The 22,675-nt window shown below is 29.5% G+C and overlaps 5 protein-coding genes across 6 annotated transcripts; 3 read left to right on the top strand and 2 right to left on the bottom strand.

The window, feature by feature from the left end:
* Window positions 1–479: 479 nt before the first annotated feature.
* On the bottom strand, window positions 480–2,844 carry LOC126844069 (uncharacterized). The gene is made up of 6 exons (XM_050581924.1): window positions 2,746–2,844; window positions 2,571–2,621; window positions 1,616–1,645; window positions 1,527–1,556; window positions 1,180–1,204; window positions 480–716 (listed from the first exon to the last, which is right to left on the bottom strand). Exons 1-6 carry the CDS (start codon window positions 2,807–2,809, stop codon window positions 569–571), a joined length of 348 nt encoding a protein of 115 aa, XP_050437881.1. The 5' UTR covers window positions 2,810–2,844; the 3' UTR covers window positions 480–568.
* Window positions 2,845–5,068: 2,224 nt separating this feature from the next.
* On the top strand, window positions 5,069–8,766 carry LOC126844065 (cathepsin B-like cysteine proteinase 3). The gene is made up of 6 exons (XM_050581921.1): window positions 5,069–5,281; window positions 5,367–5,543; window positions 6,721–6,915; window positions 7,849–7,990; window positions 8,071–8,193; window positions 8,300–8,766. Exons 1-6 carry the CDS (start codon window positions 5,168–5,170, stop codon window positions 8,494–8,496), a joined length of 948 nt encoding a protein of 315 aa, XP_050437878.1. The 5' UTR covers window positions 5,069–5,167; the 3' UTR covers window positions 8,497–8,766.
* A 712-nt stretch (window positions 8,767–9,478) lies between these two features.
* Window positions 9,479–11,865, top strand: LOC126844061 (X-ray repair cross-complementing protein 5-like). 2 transcript variants are annotated; one of them, XM_050581918.1, is made up of 3 exons: window positions 9,479–9,525; window positions 9,633–9,678; window positions 9,804–11,865. In XM_050581918.1, the coding sequence occupies exon 3, from the start codon at window positions 9,830–9,832 to the stop codon at window positions 11,621–11,623; it is 1,794 nt and encodes a 597-aa protein (XP_050437875.1). In that variant the 5' UTR covers window positions 9,479–9,525; window positions 9,633–9,678; window positions 9,804–9,829; the 3' UTR covers window positions 11,624–11,865. The 2 variants fall into 2 exon arrangements, with proteins under 2 accessions (XP_050437875.1, XP_050437874.1); XM_050581917.1 differs by lacking the exon at window positions 9,479–9,525 and having other exon boundaries at window positions 9,540–9,678.
* Window positions 11,866–14,747: 2,882 nt separating this feature from the next.
* On the bottom strand, window positions 14,748–19,876 carry LOC126844068 (mitogen-activated protein kinase 1-like). The gene is made up of 9 exons (XM_050581923.1): window positions 19,870–19,876; window positions 18,812–19,076; window positions 16,698–16,824; window positions 16,480–16,590; window positions 16,214–16,348; window positions 15,733–15,849; window positions 15,473–15,640; window positions 15,211–15,399; window positions 14,748–15,093 (listed from the first exon to the last, which is right to left on the bottom strand). The coding sequence occupies exons 1-9, from the start codon at window positions 19,874–19,876 to the stop codon at window positions 14,983–14,985; spliced, it is 1,230 nt and encodes a 409-aa protein (XP_050437880.1). The 3' UTR covers window positions 14,748–14,982.
* On the top strand, window positions 19,841–21,856 carry LOC126844066 (uncharacterized). The gene is made up of 6 exons (XM_050581922.1): window positions 19,841–20,119; window positions 20,217–20,342; window positions 20,763–20,798; window positions 21,350–21,403; window positions 21,479–21,602; window positions 21,694–21,856. Exons 1-6 carry the CDS (start codon window positions 20,078–20,080, stop codon window positions 21,732–21,734), a joined length of 423 nt encoding a protein of 140 aa, XP_050437879.1. The 5' UTR covers window positions 19,841–20,077; the 3' UTR covers window positions 21,735–21,856.
* Window positions 21,857–22,675: the final 819 nt, after the last annotated feature.

Raw genomic sequence — 22,675 nt, forward strand, 5'->3', positions numbered from 1 at the left:
TTTTTTCATCTATCAGCACCCAATAAAATTATATTAAATTTCTACCATTTCAGCTGTCCCATAAAAATACTTACTTAACACATTTTAAATCTCAGCCGCCATTTTTTTTTTTTTTTCAATAACGCAAAACGTATATGATGAAAATTATGTTAAAAAAAGCCTTATAAATAAAATTAGAAGGACCAATAGTAGGACGAGCGTTTATGATTTAGGTTGCAAAGATAATAAAGAACTCTCAAGGCCAATTACCGACAGTTGATTTATTTGATAATAACGGATATCATTACATAATTTTATTTTATTAGAAATCATACAATTATAAACGCAATATTGTCGAAATAATAATACGTTCTATTTCGAATTGAAAATTCAAATAATATATATTATTATTACTACAATAATTATGATTGTACTATTATTGCTGGTTTTATTCCTACTTTTCAGAAAAAGTTTTGAGAACTGGATACATCTTAGTTTTTAAAAACAAAAAACTAAAAACTTGAGTATAGTAACATAAAAACATAATCATAATGATCTCGAAATCGATGAAATACAATTAATGTATACATTATTTGGATGGAGGAATTCCTCCTTGGCGAAATAATGTTCCAAATATCAGTTCAGCTGCCTCAAAAGTGTATTTGTAGTTGTATACATTTTCGCCGGTTATTCCCATTTTCGTAATGTTATTGGATATATAAACGTAGCAAGGTTCCCTGAAACCAACAGGTAATTAAAATAAACGTTCAACAATTGGCCATCAATTGTGTAATTAATTACACGTGTAATGTATTAAAATATGTTTAAAATAGAAAAAGTCATCATAAAAAAAATCCAAGCCAGAGAGCAAAAAAGCTAAAAACTCAATTTCTCTTTTTCGAGTCTGTATCAATTGTATAGTTAATCAATACACAGCCAATCTACAAAACAATAATCGACGACCAAAGGTATTTTAGAATGTCAACAATTTACCCCTTACCGTGAAAAATACTAAAAAAAAATAGCGATTGAAAAAGTTACCTAGCTAAAGTTTAGTTTATTCATTATACAACCCCCCACAAAGGTTGATTCAAATTATTGGTAGTATGATCGGTTAACTAATTTTGAACTTGTAAAAAATAAAACAAGTTGAAAATGTTTTTTTCCAGCAAAAGCGTTACTATGAATAACAATACTCACTGTGGTTTTAAATAGAACGCCAAATCTGTAAAGCAGAAAAGTTTTTTTTATTAAATAGTATACATATCATATGTTTTACCATTGAGTATAAAATTTTACTATACAATATGTACTCGATTGGATTTTTACTTAAAAATAGTGAATCAGATATTTGTATTACTGTAAATAGTATTTTTTGCGAAAGGACCAGTCATACGACTAATGATTATATACATAGAATGCAAATCTAACCCTTAAAGGGAAATGACTAGTTGCACACAAAACACAATTAGTTTTGTAAATAAACTGCTATACTCAGTGTTCTTGTTGAATAATATTTAAATCTACATTAAACAATTATATATTACCTAATTTTTCATCTAACGGATTTTTACCATCTGCAAATGAAAATATAATTAAAATTTTATCCGACAGCCAATATAATTATACCTTTTACCTTCTTTTACAAACTTGCAAACGCCCGTCTCTGGAATAAAAAAAAACAATTATTATACTTTTGACAAATAAATTATTTATGCGATTACCAACAGAATAAAATACTAATTCATTTTCAAAAAAAAAAAAAAAAAATACAACCTTAGTAAAAAATTCTGTGAAAAGTTTTGTGCTCCATAAATAATACTCTATAAGTATTATCACCAATCTCAATTTTAGGTTAATCAGAATGTAGTAACTATATTTTAACTTTTATTCAGTTTTTAAAGTATATATATTGTGTTAAAGTATATATGTTCTGAGATCTAGTGTCAAGAACCAGACAGTTAAAAATAAAACAGAATTGTAAAACATAATAATACAAGCTAAATTGAAAAACAAGTCATTATTATAAAATTACATAAATGTGTGAGTGAACAACTCCGACATTTGCTTTGCTGCTTTATTTGTTTACCTAAATATGCAAACAGCAAATAAATGGAAATATTTTTTAAGAATATTTTTTTAATTTCAAAAATATTTTTAAAACGGTTTTTTGTTCTAGGATTAAATTTTTTTTATAAATTTTGTTCATGTAGTTCTAATTAATGTACTTCAATATTTTAATAACACATTTTACTATTATTTCAATAACACTTTAACAACATTATGAAGGCCTTACGTGCACAACTATTTTGTAAGAGGTAAAAAAAGGACAGTATATTTTTTAACAGAAAGTTATAAAATTGACCGTCAACTTATTAAAGGGCAGTTAATCATTTTGAATATGTCAACTTATTTTAAAGTGAACAATTATTATGTTTTTCTAGTTGCAGTGAAGGCTTAAAATGTTCAATTTGTTTTGTAAGTAGGCGGGGGGGGGGTCTTCTTTATCTAATTTCAATCTATAATACTTACAGTATCTAACTTAATATACTATATAAGAGTACATCTAAAGTAAACACAATTATAATTACCAAAATCCTGTTGATATATAATTATGTAATCCTTTTTGAGTATAGATGTATCTAAAAACAGAAAACAATTGAGTATTGCAAAAATATTATAGTTGGTTAGATTAATCATAGATTGAGTATGTATATATATATATATATTTTAATCTATAAATTTCGGTTGAACATTTATACATACCAATTTCAAATGTACATGCAACACAGATAGATAACAAAATAAAGTAATAATTTATTTTTGCCATAACGATGCTAATAATACCGCGGTAAAGGTTAAACGTTGAATGTAGAATTGTGATTGAACTTAACGAATGAAATTATCCAGTAAAATACCCACGTCGACCCCATAAAAAAAAAACTTTCACCTGATCATACATAAAAAAAAACAATAATGATTCAAAAATAATAGGTACGTTTTGGAAAATGTATATCAACACAATTAATGTAATATATTTGCAAACAGTTTGCTAGGCCCCCTCGGTTTTTTTATTTGCAGAATGGAGGCCAGAAGAACTATAAATCGTACGGTAAAGCAGTTAAATTGAATAAATATCGTTCACCGATCAATACAGTCATTGAAATAAACTATTATTATTAATATAGTCTAGCTATATGTACCGAAAATTAATTACAAAACTCAAATAAAAACCAGGTAATAAATCAACGCCTCCAACGAGTACTGATGTAATTTACTTGAAAAAAAAAATAGAAAATTATGTGTTCTGAATTACAATAACTTTCAAGGTAAACTAAAATTAAATTATATTATTGACTTTGAACCCTCTCCGTCCAATGATAATGTAGCATGGTACATTTTTGTGATCACATTTGATTATTTCAACGTGCTGTTACTCTGAAATCATATGGTATTCACTTTTCAATTAAAATTGGCTTTAGAATCACTCAATAATTTTCATTTTATTGTGTGACATTAGGTTAGGCAAAATGTTAGTACATGAGGACAAAAAGTCCTTTATTACTATCTCTAATTGGTTGCACCTGTTTAGTTTTTATTAAAAAATAATAAAACAATGCAAAGAGAGTTGTACCTATGTCTTAAAAACGTTATTAGATAAAGGCTATGTTCTTATTAAATTCCATACTAATTGTCTATTTGGAAAACATAAAATATAGTCAAGTAGCAAAGCTCGTTTTCACTCAGATTGAGTGGTCTGTTTAATTTTCAAATAATCATATAGATAAATTAATTTTGTTTTTTCCGATAATGAATTAATTTAATGTGAAGACTGAAGTGAAAAATAAAATATTATGTATCTCGTAGAATTGCAGCAAAGTGGAAATGTGCATTTTAAAAACTCTAAGCTATGCAAATTATTACAAAACTATTACCATAAAAATCGACACAACTAACACATAGTTTATTATGTTTGATAGGATAAATCATCACAACATAAAATCAACAAAATCATTGTTAGTTATCCGTGTTTGATTAAGATCCGTTTGAATAAGATTTTAAATAAAAATAGCCGTTAGGAAGAATAATAAAAAAAAATAAATGGTCTTAATAGGTGTTTAAAAAGTTTAACTTATAACAATATAATATACAAACAATATACACCGCGACCAACTAAAATAAAAATTGGAAAAAAAATTTTTATTTAGATAATAACTCATAAAATAAATACATTTTTTAGTTTTTATTTAAAAGATTTGAATAATAATAATTTTAAATACATTATTTAGGTTGTCGAAACTCGAAACACAGGTAAAACATACATTACATGTACCTATATTATTAATTAATTTTATAGAAATATAGTTTGCTATAAGCAGATGTAAACAATAATGAAATAAAATTACCAATACATATCCCTTATATTGGGAACATCTGAATTAAAAATAAAAAATTAATCATAATAACACTATAAGGCTATATTCGATATTAATTGTTTATTCCATGGTACATGTTATTAATAGAATATAGACAGAAATTTAACACTTTAACCTAGATATTCTACTATTTACTTGAGAGAACTATGACATTTGTCTAACTCTCAACTATTGCCAGGTGACTTAAAGAAACTTTTCTCCGTTTTATCAACCGAGATTCGATACAAGGGTGAATATTTATTGTCAAATACAAAAGTACTTTTGTCAGGTAAAAAAAAAAAAAACATCACCACGTCACAGTACTTATGAATCACTATTGTTTTGAGTCACCTTACGAATTTTGAATTACCAATTTAAGTGGCAACGATAAGGTTTGTTAATAATTATAAATAATCAATGACTACCACCTACCTGATGTATGGATAAAATAATTTTTAAGTTGTTTCTAAAAATGTTTGGATGACACATATCCGACTTTTTTGTTACAATATCGAGAGCTGGTACTTGTAGGCACACTAGAGAAAAAAAAATATACCTATGTGTAATTAAATAAAAACGATAAAACATTAGATTAACCATCTTCACAGATAAATCGTTCATCTAGTACACGGTACTTTAAATACTACGGTATAAAACTGTATAAGTGTGCAGCTTAAATAGCACTTTATTGTGAACCATCTCACATTCAAAATTACGTTTCCAACTAAATAATTGCATATTATACTTAAGAAACAGTTCATTTTCACGCCACGATGAGTACTAAAATAGTCATAGGATTTTGTTTGTTATTGTGTCTTAATTTTTCCGGATCGTTAATTATTCAAAATCCAGCTGTTGATTTAGAAGAAAACAATAATTCTTATGAGGTAATTTGTACAGTATGGTATTTGAAAGTATTAATTTCAGTATTTTATATCAAGAATTTATGTCAAAAAAAATAATAAATTTCAGGATGAAGGATTATTCAGTGGGCTTAGTGCGTCTGGAGAAAATTCCGGCGCAAAAATTAATGATTTAGAACCTCAAAACAAAGAATTTCTACCCAAAAACTTTGATGCACGCACAAGATGGCCGAGATGTCATTCATTAGGCGCCGTTCGATTTCAGTCCAATTGTAATTCTGATTGGGTAAGTTTGAAAATAACCAAAAGTCAAATTCCAAAATGGAGGTTTTGATTTTATTTAGTTTTCATGCCGCATTACGTCGTACAGTGCAATTTCAATACCATTAGAAATTAATATCAATAGTTAATTTTGATTATGATTTCTGAGCTATACCTACTAGCACTGAACTCAATATATGGAACGAGTATTTAGATGGAAAAATGTCCCCACCTGGGAGGCTGCCATTTTGTGTACCAATTTCATAAAAAAGTAAAAATGCTACGTCACTTTTCCATGATATGTACTGAAATGTTAGGTTAAGTGATGATAACACCGTCATATATATATATATATATATATATATATATATATATATATATATGATAAATCATAGAGAAAACAATAAATATCATGGAAAAAACAATAACGGTAAACAAAATAGCAGCCTCCTTTATTTATTCGTATGACATTACAATGAACGATAGCACTAAATTGTATTCCTTATTAGGTAACAGATTAAATTATTATTGTAACTAACATAAATAAGCATTTTAAGGTTTAGCAAAAATATTAAGTATCACATTAAATTTGATTAAACTAAACAGGCAGCCTCCTACCAGGGTACATTTTCATAAGCAACCGACTATAGGCAATACGCGTTCCATATATTGAGTTCAGTATCTGTTAGTCTTAGACAATAGATATTATACGTTATTAAATTTATTATCTAGTTATAAAAGTAACAGTGGGTACACAAAAGTAAATGCGTTTTGTGTTATTTTTTTTATTAAAATTACAAAAATCGTACCTATACGATAGTAATAAATTAACGCGAATATTAAACGTATAGAAACACATTTATATAATATCCAACAAGGACGTTTTTTAAAAAATTCAAAGAAACCCGCGTAGGAAAAACATTTGATGTATCATAGGGGTACACGCTGTCTTCAGTTTTCACAGTAATACTTTCTTAGCTGTGTTAGGCGTTAGCAATGTAAGCGTTGGTAACACTGGTTTAGCAGTGACCAGGGCCAGTGTACAACATTATTTTTATACCAATAGTCGTTTTTCCACTGCCGTTGAGTGTTGTTTTTTTTTTATGTAATGTTTTTTAATTCATATAAAAAATTGGATTGTTCTTTTAAAACAAGTTAATTTCATTCTAATAGCTGCAAAATAATATTTTTTTACTCCGCAGGCTATTGCTGTTGCTGGCGTTTTCAGCGATAGACTGTGGATTAGCAGTAAGGGTAATACGGCAGTCAACATATCTTTTGAACACATTCTCACTTGCGCTAGAAGTGACGGGTGCATCGAAGGAGAACCCGAAGACGCTTGGGACTTTCTCGAGAACAACGGAGCCGTAACTGGACGTGACTACGGATATAATAAGGTATGTAATAAGTAATAGGACATCTGGAGGGCCCCCAAATAAGCTCCCCGTTTTGATTTTATCGATAAGTAAAAAATGAATGACTTAAAAACAAAAAATATATATTCCTTATTATTCAGTGCAAAAAGCTCACCTTAAAAGAGGGGTCACATCATTTTCAGTCCCTTTCGGCCCCTAACTCTTCTCTTATCACTCATCTTATCATTTATTTCTTAACTCTAGTCCTGGTGGTGACCATATGATAATATATTTGAAGTGCTATAGGTTGACATACAGTGTTACCGTATTACTAATAATTTACTATTGTATACAGATTTTAATGGTTCAATTTGTTACGGTTTAATATGGTCGTACCTAGTCAGTAAATAATATCACATATTAAATTATTCTTATCATGTTATACTATGCTGCTGTCTAGTTAATTATTTTCAACTAGGTTGCAGGATGGCTGCCATTAAATTATAGTTGATTCATATCAAAGTAAATGCTAGTATTGGCAATGGCCTCTCCTTATATTATTTACTCTATGCTCTAGTTTCTAATAATTGATCTCTTATCATTTATTTCTTATCTCTTGTTTCTAATTATTTATCTTTAATCTCTTATAGTTTATCTCTTATCACTTATCATTTATTTCTTGTCTCTAACCATTTTTCTCTTATCATTTTTTGAGTTAGGGGCCGAAAGGAACTGAAAATGAAATGTGACCCCTCTTTAAGGTGAGATTTTCGCACTGAATAACAGGGAATACATATACATATTTTAAGTCATTATTTTTTTACTATCTGTCGAAACCTTCAATTCTTAACTTGTAGAAAATATGAAAACGGGGGGCTTAATTTGAGGGTTCCTCAGATTTCCAATCACCTATTACTTACCTTTTTACGCTAGAACACCCTGTATGTACAAATATTATTATTTATATTTATTTAGGTGTGTCAACCTTATGAAATAGCACCTTGTGGAATTTACGGTTATCCAAACTGTGATAAACCTATAGCAGACACGCCAACGTGCCGTAGAAACTGCACAAATCGCACTTACAAAAGGAGTTATGAAGCTGATTTGTACAGGAGTGAGTTCTACATTGACATAACCACACATTAGCCATATTTTCCTTTTCAATGTACAGAATTGATTGTCTTTGAATTTTAGCCCGTAGAAGTTACAAGACAATTCCGGCCAAAAACGAAAGCGACATTATGAACGAGATTTATTACAACGGTCCAGTGGCAGTTATATTCGATGGCTACAAAGACTTGTTTCGTCACGTTGCTGGTGGGTCAAATTTCGATTCAATATTAAAAAAAAAATACTTTCGATACGGTTAAAAAAACAACGACTCTTATTTTACAATATATTAACACTATCGATTCGTTTTTAGGGGTCTATCGTAAAATGTCCGACGAGTTTGTCAGGCGGGTTTCGATGAAAATAATTGGCTGGGGTTACAAAGGAAGTCTATGTTACTGGCTGGTGGTCAATTCTTGGGGTGAACGATGGGCCGAACAGGGACTGATCAAAATTGAGAGAGCCACATTAAGCACTTTATTTGGAAACATCACAGCGGGATATGCTTGATGTGTTATATAAATGTTATATAATTATACAATTTACATAGGCTGTATAAGTGTTTTCCTTATTACAAATTCATTTTGTATGACTTTGGTAGTCGACCATTCGTGTGAATACACTTGCACAAACGCATTTAGTGAAACCAAAATGTTTGTTCATAACTTTTATTTTAACTGGATTTATAAACACTTTTTATTTATTAGTTCTTATAAGCAATTTGCACGAATAGGGTTTAATGAAAAAAAAGTATTATGCTTTTACTAGTAGGAAATGTAATCGTTAATAAACATAATAAAATACTTGATAATAATTTTACAATAATATGCATTTAACATAAAAATGTTTTAAGATAGTTTGAAAATTTTTATTTTACTAAATTATATCGATGATAGTATTATATCAATACACCATCTATATAATACAAGTATAATCAATATAATTTCTTAGTATTATTGACAGTTTAATTTGTTTTAACACAAATCAATTTTATGGAAAAGCAACCAAGTACTTAACAGCTTAATAATTTAATTTTGTCGTACCTATACCTTATATTTTAGAGAAAAAATGTAAAAGTTTAACAAAAAACTTTCATGTGGCGTTTATATAGATATTAAAAAGGTAAAAACTTTTTCAAGCTAGAACTTTAATTTAACATTTTTCAAAATACTTTTTTCGATAACATAAATAAAGATTTTTTTCAAACAGCATAATTCCCAAAGACCTGTAATCTCCTCCCCCCCCCCCCATCAATATGCTCCATACCCATTCGCTATTATACTCAAGACGTGTCGTAAGTGTTTTCTTCACTCGATACTTGTGTATTATAATTATTAATATAAAATATTTGTGTGGGTCGACAGACTACTCTGATAAATTGATCCGCTAGGCGCTAACGCCATATTTCTTATCAATTAGTAATCGCTTATCAGTTATCAGTGTTTGTTATCAGAAAAAAATACCGCGAGAATTCCAAAATATAGATAAGAACCAATTGGCAATTTACAAAATATATCAAACACAAGTAACAATAGAAAAGTAGGTACAACAATGAAAAGCTATTTTGTATTAGTCTAGTGGAAATCACATTTTTTTATATTCATTATAGTATATTAATCTGTAATTCTGTCATTTTTATTTACCAGTGTAAAGGCGGACGATTTCAAAAGCGATTCACATCATAAGGAATCGGTAAGAGAAAGAAAAAAATGTTTAATGTCGCTAAAGCGTAATGCGTTGTTAAAATCCATGTTAACTAAGAACACACATTTACATGTCGTACCTAAATAATTATTGATTTTTATGTTTATTTCCAGATACTACTAGTGTACAAATTAAAAACATGGATCAATTAACAGATTCGCCAGCCGAATGGGATGACAATAACTTCGAAGAAGACGCAAAAGAAAACCAAAAATGGACTGTAAAGGATCATGTATTGTTTTTGATTGACGCTTCAAAACCCATGTTTCAGCAATCCCATAACTCTCAAACTTATTTTTCTTTGTGCGTCGAGAGTTGCAAAGCCGCGGCGATAAATATTATTAAAAGGTGTAAAAACGACAAAATTGGCTTACTGTTGTTCGGAACAAATAACGATAACAAAACGTGTCCAAAATATTTAAACGTCGTGTGGGAAATCAAAAAACCCAATGTCGAATTTATAAAAATGCTAGACCAACTAGTAACCGTGGACGAAACCAAATTTGGCTTATCGCCAACCAATCCAATAGTCGATGCCGTTTGGTATGGTAATTTCTTGTTGACGAAATATCGGGAAAAACAAAGTCATTCGAGTTTGGTATTTATGTCTTGCTGTGATCAGCCGCTTGTTGGCGACGGCAAAAAGTTATTCATTTTAAGAAAACGGTTAGAAGATGTCGTCGCTAATGAATTTGCATTTAAATTTATTCCTCTCGGAGCCGAATTCAATATGGGAATATTTTATAACGACTTACTTGATAATTTTGAACACATCGTGAAACCATCGAATGGGCTGGACAATGTCGACGATATTGTTTCTGAAATTGATACACACAGCCCAAAGAAAAGAAGCGTAAACGCCTTACGATTGTATTTGGACGATACTACATTTTTTTCGGTTTCTTTGTATAATTTTTTTTCAGAATTCAAACTGCAACCAAAAGTGAAATTGGACAGAAGTTCTAACGAACAGGTCTATTCGTATAGACAAGTAATGCACACCGACACCGATGAGGTGATGTACAGATCTGATTTGGCCAAATATTGCAAAATATCAAACGCTGAAATAATATTCCGGAACGAAGACCTTGCGATTCTCAACGACAACCTAATGGATCCCGGAATAAGATTGCTCGGCTTCAGAAGTCCCGACGATTTGTACATTTACTATCATTTCAGGACGTACAGTTTTATTCAACCCAACGAACACGACGTCGAAGGAAGTTCGGTAATATTCAACAGTCTTTGCGACACGTGTTTGGAAATGAACAAAGTGGTTATGTGTTATCTAAAAGTGCGACGAGGCGGAAAAATAAATCTAGCAGCATTAATCCCTCAAGCGGAAACTAATGATCAGCCGGCCGGCTTTCATGTTATGTATCTGCCGTTTGCCGACGCTCTCAGAGACGTCAAAACCCAATCGTACGATCGTGTCGAGCCGAACGACAGTCAGATTCAGTTGGCCGCCGACATATTGGACAGATTGTCTTTCGACAAAAATCCTACAACGATACCCAATCCCAAAATAGACACTCACTGGGCAATGTTGGAGGCGTTGGCCCTAGACTGTGAACAACCAAAACAAGTCAAAGACGAAACGCTACCCGATTTCGAAGCCATTGAACGAAACTTGAGTGGTTTGAAAAATAACATTTACGGTCAACTCATTCCGGTCGGATACAAACCGTCGACAGCCGCTTCTGTTAGCGCGTCGAAACGTCCGGCTTCCAATTCGGATCACGTGGAAACGATCAAAAGGTTTCGGTCAAACCCCAAAATGGACACGATGAAAGATCTCGTCAAAAAAGGATTGGTGGACAAGTTGGTCGTCAACGAACTGAAAGAGTTTTTGAAAACCAACGGATTGCCGATCGTTGGCAGTAAAGCGGAATTGGTCTTTAAGGTATACGACTTTTTCGAAAATCTAAACTAACTTTTTAATTTATTTATTTTATTATTTTTATTTGTTAAAATCCACGTGTTTGTAAAAGTTTATTTGTCGAGTTATATAATAAAAAATAAAAATCAATTGTACGAGAGAGAAAAACACCTCAATTTGTTTACGTCAATTGATTGTTTACTTAACTCGTTCGACCAGCGTTGGGTTAGCTAGAAAAATAAACATTATCTTTTATTAGGTCTGTTCTTAAATTTATTCTCTCCGATTTCAATTGTATATTTGTATGTTAATTCCCTAATCGGTCAAACTAATAAAATAAAGTACGTTATATTTCCACCTTAATTATAACCCGGTAAACATTTCACAATAAATGATTTAGATCTGTTTTACTCAATTTAAAAATAAATAATATCCGTCAAACTTATACCAAAATTCAACCGAAGCCAAGTAAAAGTTTTGATTTACAAACTGAACGACTTGTCGGCTTTTTTTACCATTGACGTTTACTCAAATATAATAATAGTATTGACAGCACATCATTTTTCTTACGCATAATAAAATAAAAAAACGCCAACACATTGTCGATTGAAAATATATTTTAAACTTGAATTTTTTTTTTTTTTTTTTTCAATGCTTTTTTACTCAACAACTTAAGTTTTACACAACAACAACAAAGATTGAAAAGCGAACAAGACATAAAAATTAATGGAATAATGATGATTATTTATATAACATTGGCAAAATGTGTTTTATATAATTAAAAAATAATAATATTACAATAAATGTTTTTTAACAATATCATCGATTTAATAAAAATATAATAATTTATCGAAAGTAAATTGGGCACACGCAGTAGTCGTAAAACTATTAATTTATCTTGCGGTGAATTTAGAAAAAAAAAAAATTATCCAAGGTGTACAAATGAGGAATTAAAATTTAATTGTAATCATTGTTGAAAATTTTAAACGCTGAAGAATTACTTGTAATTAAAACGCTATTTAATATGCAAGACGATGAGAAAAATCTAAGTTACACTTTCACTACTTTTATTGCTATGAAGTAAAATTACTTTAAAGACATTTTTAAATGAACGAATAAAGTTTGTAAAAGGCAATATGTGAAGTATTTAATTATCAGTTAGATTTCTAACGCTGAATTTAATGTTTTAAACTAAGTAGTTAAATTCAACAAACGCATAAAAATATTAGATTCAATTTTTTTTGTTTTTTTTACATTTTTTTAATTTATACAATTACAGTACCGTCTCATATTTTTTTTTCACACTATTTCATAGATTAACAACGGTTTAGGTTTTGACACTTAAGAGATTTTTTTTTTTTTATTGCTACAAACTATGTATATATATATTTTTTTTAAGACTAATTAAATACACAAAATATAACAAGATTTACAATTTTATAAAGTATTTGATTCAAATGATTCGTTATCGAACACTTTACACGTATGACATAATATATTAAAAATAAAATTTCAATTCAAAATGCGTACTTTCATAATTTCAAACATTACGATGAATATTACAATATATATCGATATATTTCTCGTTAATCTTAACTACTCTTAACTCTTAACTCGTTTATTTATTTGTACTCTCTTAACAACGTGCGACCGACATATCGGATTATATTAGAAACGGGTACTTTTTTAATAATCGACACAAAATGTAAAAAACGCTAATTCAAATAAGACATACGAAACATGTGCAAATGGAAGATCGTTTATACGAATAATATTGTACGCAATTTACCGTTGCAAATACACGTTTCAAAACAACTACACTACGGTTTAATTATTAAACTTTTTGAAATATAAAAATATTTCTATTTTAAAATCATAATAATATATAAAGTGTAACACCTGTTGTTACTTCTTGTATTGTAAAAGGGCAATACATTTAAATGAACTCTACGAAAACTTATAGACACGACTTTTCGTTCGATCGACGTTTAAAATTATTACGACAGTGATTAGATAAGAGAAAATAATATATAATATTATCTCAAAAAGTGTAATAAACATATTGGGTTTACATTATGATACATAAATTTATAATATAATATTTAAAATTTAAATTTAAAATATCGAATACAGACAATATATGGAAATATGTAATGTAAAATAAAAAAATTACGCACATTAAAATATATATATATCAAATATGGTTTACAATATGAGCAAAAAGTATTAAAAGTCAATTAAAGTATATTATAAATAATTATTAAATATTACGGTACGTCATAAATACTATATACTTGGTTTATATATTTAAAAATTCTCTTATATATATACTTTTAGCACAACGTTGTAATTATAAACAAAACGAAAAAAAAAAATATATATATATATATATATAATATATTATATTAATAAATATTTACAAGTATGTTATTTCTATATAATATAATAATATTATGTCGACAAAATGTATGTATAAATGGATTTCAAAGGAACGCAATCAGTTATCACTCAATCGAATTATTAAAAAAAATATAAGATATTATAAACGCCTTACACGACGTACAATTTTAATTAAGGAAAATTATTTCTTATAAGTGTATATTATTTATGTTTTGAACAAAGTACTCGAAATACAATAAAAAAAAACATATTTATTTTTACCAATTGTTTTTTTTCTTTAATGTATTTTTTTTTTTTTTTATTCATACGCAATTAAATAAAAAAACGTATCCTGTGATGTCTGAATCGGTTACATTTCTCTACACAACATATCTATATAAACTATTAAATAAAAAATAAAAAAATCCGAATAAGTACGATGGATGTTATCACAGATAATAGAAAGAGACGTAGAAATGGCCGGATGCGGAAAAAAAAAATTAACACTATTTTCTAGTAGCGTCTAACACAACACCTAACTAATCGAATTTTTAAGGTCGTACGTACGGCGATTTATTTTAAACGATCACGTTAATAACATTTAAATCTGCGTAACTCGAATATAATATATATTGTCACACGAAAAGAAATAATAAACTATTATTATTATTATTATTATTATTATTATTATAAGAACAGACGTATATCGTCAACGTTCAGATAGATTGACAAATCGGTCTCCAAATGGAACAATAAAATCGGATATTTCATCGGCAATAACTAATAATAATAATAATAATACATAGAATTTAACTACAAGTCGTACGTCTTAATACTAAGATGGATAATATTTTTTAATTATAATAATAATAATGTATTATAATATAATATAAATATGAAGAACTATATAGACAAGCAAGAAAATGGATTTATAAATTATCAAATTACACAATTGTATATATAGCTTGCAGTTTTGTAAAGTAAGTTTTAAAGCATAGTAAGGAATCGTAAATGCGTAATACCCAAAACCGGTCTTACAAGTTTTGTTTGAAGTTAACAGTTTCGGCGAATATCATCTGTTTTAGCGTCTCTCTGGGTAGGTCGTCCAGTTCGGTGACAAATCTAAAAGGTTCCTCTGCGACTGGCTAAAATAAAAATCAAATTGACCAGTACGTTTAGTTTTAACGGCAAAAAAAAAAATAATCTTTTTATATGAAAATTTACAAAATTATTGAAAATGGCCGTTTTTAAAAAAACGTTACCTCATCGGCAGGATCGTAATACTGTTCGAGATACGGATGCGCTAACGCTTCTTCTACGGTGATTCTGTTGTGCGGATTGAAGGTCAACATCTTGTCCAACAGGTCCAAAGCTTTGGGATCGGCCGTCGGATAAAGTTGGGAAAACGCTATTTTCGGTTTGAACGGCAACGACTGTAAGTAACTTCGGGCCTGTTTTTCGGCGGAAAAAATTATTAATTAAGTGAGCGATTTCAAAATTGTTTTCGGCAAATGTGTGTCATACTTTATCGTTTATAATGCACAATAAATCCACGGCCGTCGGAGAACCGAGTATTCCTAATATGTGGTTCAGCTGATCCAAATAATGCTTGCCGGGAAATATGGGTCTGTTGGACAACATTTCGGCCAAGATACAGCCGACTGACCACATGTCAATGGATTTTGTGTATCCCTTTTTAATTGGACAACGAAAATACGTTAAATTAACATATTCAAACTACAACGTTCGTAGAGTCACGTAAAAAAAAAATAGTAAATACACACTTTAGAGTTCAACATTATTTCTGGGGCACGGTACCATCTTGTGGCGACATATTCAGTAAGAAATCCTGTATGATCGTGATCGGGATCTGCAACTCTTGCCAAACCAAAATCACAAATCTAGGAATTTAAAAATTTTGATTATTTATCACTGGAAAAAAAATAATTAATTCAAATTGTAGCGCTCGAAACCGTTTACGTCTTTACACAATCGAAAATGATAAAAAAAAAAAATACTTAACGGTATTGTAAATCGAAACAATAATTAGAGAAAGGATCTATGATGTTTATTTTATTATTAACGTTTATCGTTATTACTTTATCACAAAAAATTGTCCGCACAAATCTAATAAAATTATTTTTTTTTAAATGTTCAAATAATATAGGTCGGTTTCAAGCTCTTTAAATAAAACAATTTAGTCATAATACAGGATAATTTAGCAACAATATCTATTATTATTTAAACGCATTATGGTTTACGTACTTTGAGATCACACGTAGTGTTGAGAAGCAAATTACTAGGTTTGAGATCGCGATGTAAAACGTTTGCCGAGTGTATATACTTCAGCCCTCGTAGTATTTGGTAAAGGAAATAACAAATGTGATCGTTACTCAGTCTCTGAAAATGTAGCATTAAGAATGAAGGATATTAATTTTTTGAAGAATATTGAAATTAATCTAATCTATCTAACAGTCGTCTAATAATAAAGTGTACAATCCAAGTAATAATGGACTTTCGACGAGACGAACCTGAGTTTTTAACAACTTATACAAGTCAGTCTCCATCAAGCATTGAACAATGTACACGTCTTTCATTTGTTCAATTGTTTCAGCTCGCAATATATTTCTTATATCGATTATCTATAAACGACAATTAATTATTATATACAATAGTTAGTCAATAAATATATATATATTTTTTTTTCTTTCTTTTATCATCTTATTTATAATCATATTTTTTTTCTTACGTTTTCGTGTTTGAATCTAGTTAATATTTTTATTTCACGTAATGTCCGCTGGCAATAAGTCTGATGTTCGAATGGCGATATTTTTTTTATAGCTACTTTACATTTAGTTTCGTTATCATAAGCCGACCTGCAATCACATTATTTACAATGTTAATTATATAAATTTCATACTGAAAAAAAATGTTTTAATATTTTTATTCTTCTTCTATAAAATGACAAAAAACGTTTAGCCTAAATAATTTATAACACTACCTCGTTCTTAAATGTACAATATTAAACGAGTAAGGCAATAGTAAAATTTAAAATGGTGTCTTTGTACTACCTAAAGAACAATAGGGTTAATGGTCGTTGCAAATATATTTTTTGAAATAAATAGTAGATAAAAACAAACCAGTTAAAGTTATGTTCCTATTAAATTAATTCTATTACCTACCATATTTCTTTTTTAAAATAATTATTTAATACTTCTAATAGGTATTTAATTGTTATTTAAATTATGCATTTATGAATTTAACCTCATAATTTAAGGTGTAAAACTAGCGATTTTTTTATCAGGACTATTTTTTGATTCTCATGGTCGAAAAGTTTTTAAATGTTTAAGATAGTCAAGTTATATTGTACGCAAAGGGTTTTTAACGATATCTGTAATAGCTTCCTTTTTGATACATTTTTCAAATTATCCTATTCTATGATCATAATAACTTTAAAAAAAAATCTTTTAGGCACAATATCGGTTTTTAATTTTCACTAAACCACAAGCGCTAAACAGAAGCGTTTATAAATGATAATGAAATATAAACTAATTGAAGAAAGATAGTAAATAAAACAAAAAATATTTATAAAAAAAAAAGACGCTATGACACAAGTCTGACAGTTCGTCATTATTACTAATAACATAATATACTAATTACTTAAGTTTTAGTTTTTAATTCTACAAAATGTTGGGCGTAAATCAAATCTCTTAATAAAAAGACCGTAAAGGTCTTCTGTTAAATGCATAAAATTTAATGTCAGTCATAAACAAAGTAAGACATTATATTATCGTATGTAACATTTGAACTTTAATTAAATTGTACCTCTCCAGATAGTATAATGTTTTCTGTTTTTATTTTTAGTTTAATAATTATTAGTGAAAGAATATTAAAATCATTATCATCGTAATAAATATTTGGCAGAGATAAATCTATATTTTATAAGTATTACAACAGATAGAGCGAAATTATAATTTGACTAATTTATGTAAAAATATTTGTACTAAAAATATTACTCAAAAGTGTTTTTATTAGTTTTAATTGAATAGATTAGTAATTAAAATACATGCAAAGATTCCTTCAATAAAATATCTTCTAAGAACACAAAAAAAAATGCCATTTCTTTTAAAAAACCTCAAAATATAATTTAATTAATTTTTTTAAATAATTATTTTGACAAACACAAGACATATAAGTTATAAATTAGTCTTAATAGAATAACGTTAGCGTTCCTACACAGCAAATTTTTTTTGCAATATTATTGTAATAGTTTTTAAGATTTATTTTAAAACGGTTTGCATAAAAGAAGTAAATTTTAACGTGGAAATTATTTTTGGCTGGATACACACATTTTTTTACATCAATTTTGCGACATCTTGATTTTTACGTACAACCAAACTGTATCTAGGTAATTATATAGTTCATTACAGATCATAACGTTTTTGAAATGTCGAACGCGAGAGTTTGAACGATTTATCATCACTACGTAGTTTAGTTTGTCCATGTAAAGTTTGCAGTATTCCAATCTAAAGGACAAGAATCGAAAACGCAAAAATGCTGAAGCTGCAAAATGCCCAGATACATAGATTATCGATGACGGACAGAATTTATACGCTTTGTTAGCGATACTCTCGTCATCGTCCGAAACTACTGAAAATGAAATGTACGTCGCTTTGTTACGAAACGAGAAAAATACTGCCAAGACATGTCCGTGTTACTACGTCGTCGTCCCGGGCGACAGAGCAACCAAGAGCGCTCGTTTGTTTCGACACTTTGTCGCGGCAGACGTTTGGCCCGCACCGACTACAACGATGATGATGATAATACGTTAATTAGACAAACGCTAAGGTCCGTTATACTCACACGACCATTCCGTAGGCTCCTTCTCCTATGTAAGAAAGACTCGTGTACCTTGGGCCAACGTCGAATATCTGCCCTCGAATCATTTCTTCAACGTTGGACGCGCCCCGAGTGTAACTCACAAACGAGTACTGCAACCGACGGTGGTTGTTCTTTGGAAACTTACTGGCCAAAACGCGGTGCTTTTGTTGTCGGGGCAAACCGAGTTTGGCGCAAACGAGTCCGTCCTGTTGACTCCAAGTCGATTCGGCGCAACCGTGTACAGCTGCTGCAGTTCCACAGGGTACGGACGTGAGTTATGACTATGGAGTGCAGTGTATCCGCGAGCTACTGGCTGCTGCTGCTGCTGGTGTGATATCCACGTTTGATTGGACGGCCAAAGATAACGCTACCGAGCGCCCAGTTTGACGTCATCCGCGCATTACCAATTGGTTCTCAAACAAAACAGCTGTCGTTTGCCCGCCCGTACGTTTTGGGAACCAATGGACAATGTCGATATTATCACGGCCGGCCCGCCGCGCCGCGGACCGGGCGGTAATCGTACCGCGGTAACCGCGGTAACGACGGTAACGACCGTAGAATTATAGATAAAAAAAAAGCGAAAGGGTGTAAACAAAGAAAAAAAAAAGTGACGACCATTTTGTGAAGACCTATTCGGTATTATGGCAATAATATGTGTCGATATCTAGAGCTCGGGTGTTAATGAATATAATGACCATAATTATACTTACAAATTTGCTGACAAATCTAAAAATAATCATTATAGGCAATAATGTCGAATGTGCAAATATATGCAATATAAGTTTGATGATTTAAAATCTAGTCTTTGCGAATCGAATTTACATCGTATTTAGGTATAGATCTGATTTCATGAACATCTCAGCTTTGGGTAATATAACATTATATAGTGGTGTAGCCCTAAGAAGATGGCCGTCGCGTTTTTGTGTGATAACATATCTTCTCCGTGTTAATTGTTATCAGTCTCCGCCGCCGCGCTGCAACTGTTATCTTTTGTCTTAAAGGTGTCTTCGGTCTCGTCTCGACTAGAGTGTAATATTTACCGGTCATAAAAATAGTATAAATTTTAAATTTTAATAAATAAACAATAATATTTCAATAAGGATAATATATGCGATTGGTCAGATATTCGTATATTTTGATCCCGGCTATTGAACGACGAGATGTTAAAATAATTATTATAACCCAAGAGTGTAATAAATAAATACCTATAGTTGAACATTTTTAATAATATAATATTTATTAATAGTCATGTCCGAAAAACCGACGGTCTTATTGTTCAACAGAAATTCCGTAAGAACAAATCGATTAGTTTTAAGGATTACACACGTTTACGCATTTTACTCACCTTACGTTTTACCTAATTTGGTGTTTTTATTTTTTATTTCAGACTGGTGAAGTCGACGATTCCGAGCTCATAGATGACTACAATAGACAGTATGAAAAAGTGAAAAAAAAAGCCAAAGCCAAACTACAGCCGATCGATTCTTTTTCCGAATTAAGTCTCAACGATAAGGTATTTGATAGATATTTGTATGTTCGATTGTCGAGTAACTATATAATCTATATTACTATGTATGGTTTTGATTTCTAACTCGGATCACGAGTCCTCCAATTTACCCGTGTGCAGTGTAAGTACACCCGACTGTACCATCAGGACAATAACCAATCATGGCCGTTACAAATAGTACACTGTCACTGTTGGAGACATAATCAAGAATACGTAGCCAACCATGGTTATGTACATATGATAGATAAAATAAATATACATGTGTTTTTTAATTTATATACATAAATATCATCATTATACCAAATAGTTGGAATGAAAGGGAAGGAGAAAAATATATATACGTGTATTATGAAATTGCCTTTTTGTTCAAAAAACCCTTTTATACATTTTTCCAATAAAATGCTAACCAATTTATTTTTATTCTAGGACGACAAACCAAAGAAAGGAAAATTAAAAAAAAAAGTAAGTTTATGATGAATCGAATAAATTGATTTAATTTAATTCCACATCATATATACTATATTAAAAATATGAATCTAAGCTGAGTACGATAATGATTTATATTAACTTTATGAAAACCGCAAAAGTTTTTACAGAAAGCTAAATAAAGAAATTAAAAAAAAATAAAGTACAAATAAATTTAATAAATAATTATTATTTTACTTATAAATACTCTTAACCCCCAGGGATGACACTTATAATTTTTTTTCATATTATTAGTTCAAATTTCATTTATTTAATTTTTTTTTTTCAAATGGGAAAAAACCAAATTCCAAATATGTCTTAATTTTAGAAAAAATATTTTTTTTCTTAGAGAATAATTAATTAAATAGTTGTTAATTCGTTCAAAAAACTAAAAATATAAGTTCACAATAAGGTAATTGTTAACGAAAACATGTGTTACATTAAAGTTAAATCTAACGTGATTTTTCTTGACAAAACATACAACATTATTGTACAATATATTTTGTTCATGTTAATTTAAAATTATTATTATTTTTTTTTTTTTTTAGAGTGATTTGAAGTACCAAAACGTTCAAGCCAATGACAAACACCACCATTATGAGGTAAATAAAATATATTTTATAAGAAAATATACTGTTCGACTGTGGTATTAATATTGTTTTTGTATTTTTATTAAGAACAATGAGACCTTCATTCCGCCTCCGCCGCCGCCACCAGATTTCTTAGATAACTTACCGAAAAACGAAAGAGAAGCGTTAACTGCAATGTTGATGTCATACTATATGACCGGATTCCATACTGGCAAGTACTCTCGTTAATTCGAAACGCAAATATTTCTGTGTTTTGAATTAACCTAATAAAAAGTTGACATTTTATAAATTTTTTATTACAGGATATTATCTGGGATTGAAGAAAAATAGTAAACAAGACTAAAGGATTAGTCTCGAAAATAACTCCCATCATAATTATAAATGTGCAATTGTACATATTGTGTTGTATACATTTTTACCATTATAATAATAATAATAATATAAACATTACGTAAGTAAATATAAGACTGGTGGATTGTGTTTTATATTTTAAATACAAATTTTTCTCTGCATTACGCATTCGCTGTCAGAGACGGGTTGTTATTCATTTGCCAGTAAGTGTAATGGATCATTTCGCTGGACGGTTTCTCATCTGGAAATAAAGGAGCCATTTTTTTTTCTAGATTACTTATTTTATCAAAATATACAAGTAAAATAACAGAGATTCCGTTCGCTTTAGCAAATCTTGTGAAAACAGCTTTTGCATTTAGTACACATTTAAGGTTTTCTTGAAAGTGCTTTCTATTTATCAATTTTTTATTACTTTCCAGCTAGTCAAAATTCAGCTGATTTTTTATCCTTGGAAATTGTGTGTATAAATATGTATAAGCTTCGACACTGAGTTGAGAAGATATTGGTTTTACAATGAAGTGTAATTAATTATTTTCATCCCATTAGTTTATTTTTTTATTAATAAATAAATTAAGAAAATCAGTAATTTGAAAGTGTTGAAAAAAATTATGAATTATAATAAAACAGTGACTCATTTTAAGACTAATACAAAAAATCATTGATAACGTTGGAAGTATACATTTTTTTAAACCTAATATTTAATTTAATAAACCTAAATGTTGTGTTGACACTCGAATTTCGATCCGGGTTTTAAGTATACCCATAAATAATAATCTATAATGTCAAATAGTATTAGCGATAATAGAACGAAGCAACATTTGTGCCCCAAGTTAACCTTGTCGTGTCTATGCTTCTACTACAGAATACAGGGTGATTATTTTATTGTCAACTACTCATTATCTAATATTAATAGGGTTTAATAAGAAATTTAAT

Source organism: Adelges cooleyi, unplaced genomic scaffold (genome assembly GCF_023614345.1).
Source record: "Adelges cooleyi isolate 19-005CV unplaced genomic scaffold, UGA_ACOO_1.1 ACOO_flye_CR_arks_rails_tigmint_CR_PRNA_61, whole genome shotgun sequence".
NCBI lineage: Eukaryota > Metazoa > Arthropoda > Insecta > Hemiptera > Adelgidae > Adelges > Adelges cooleyi.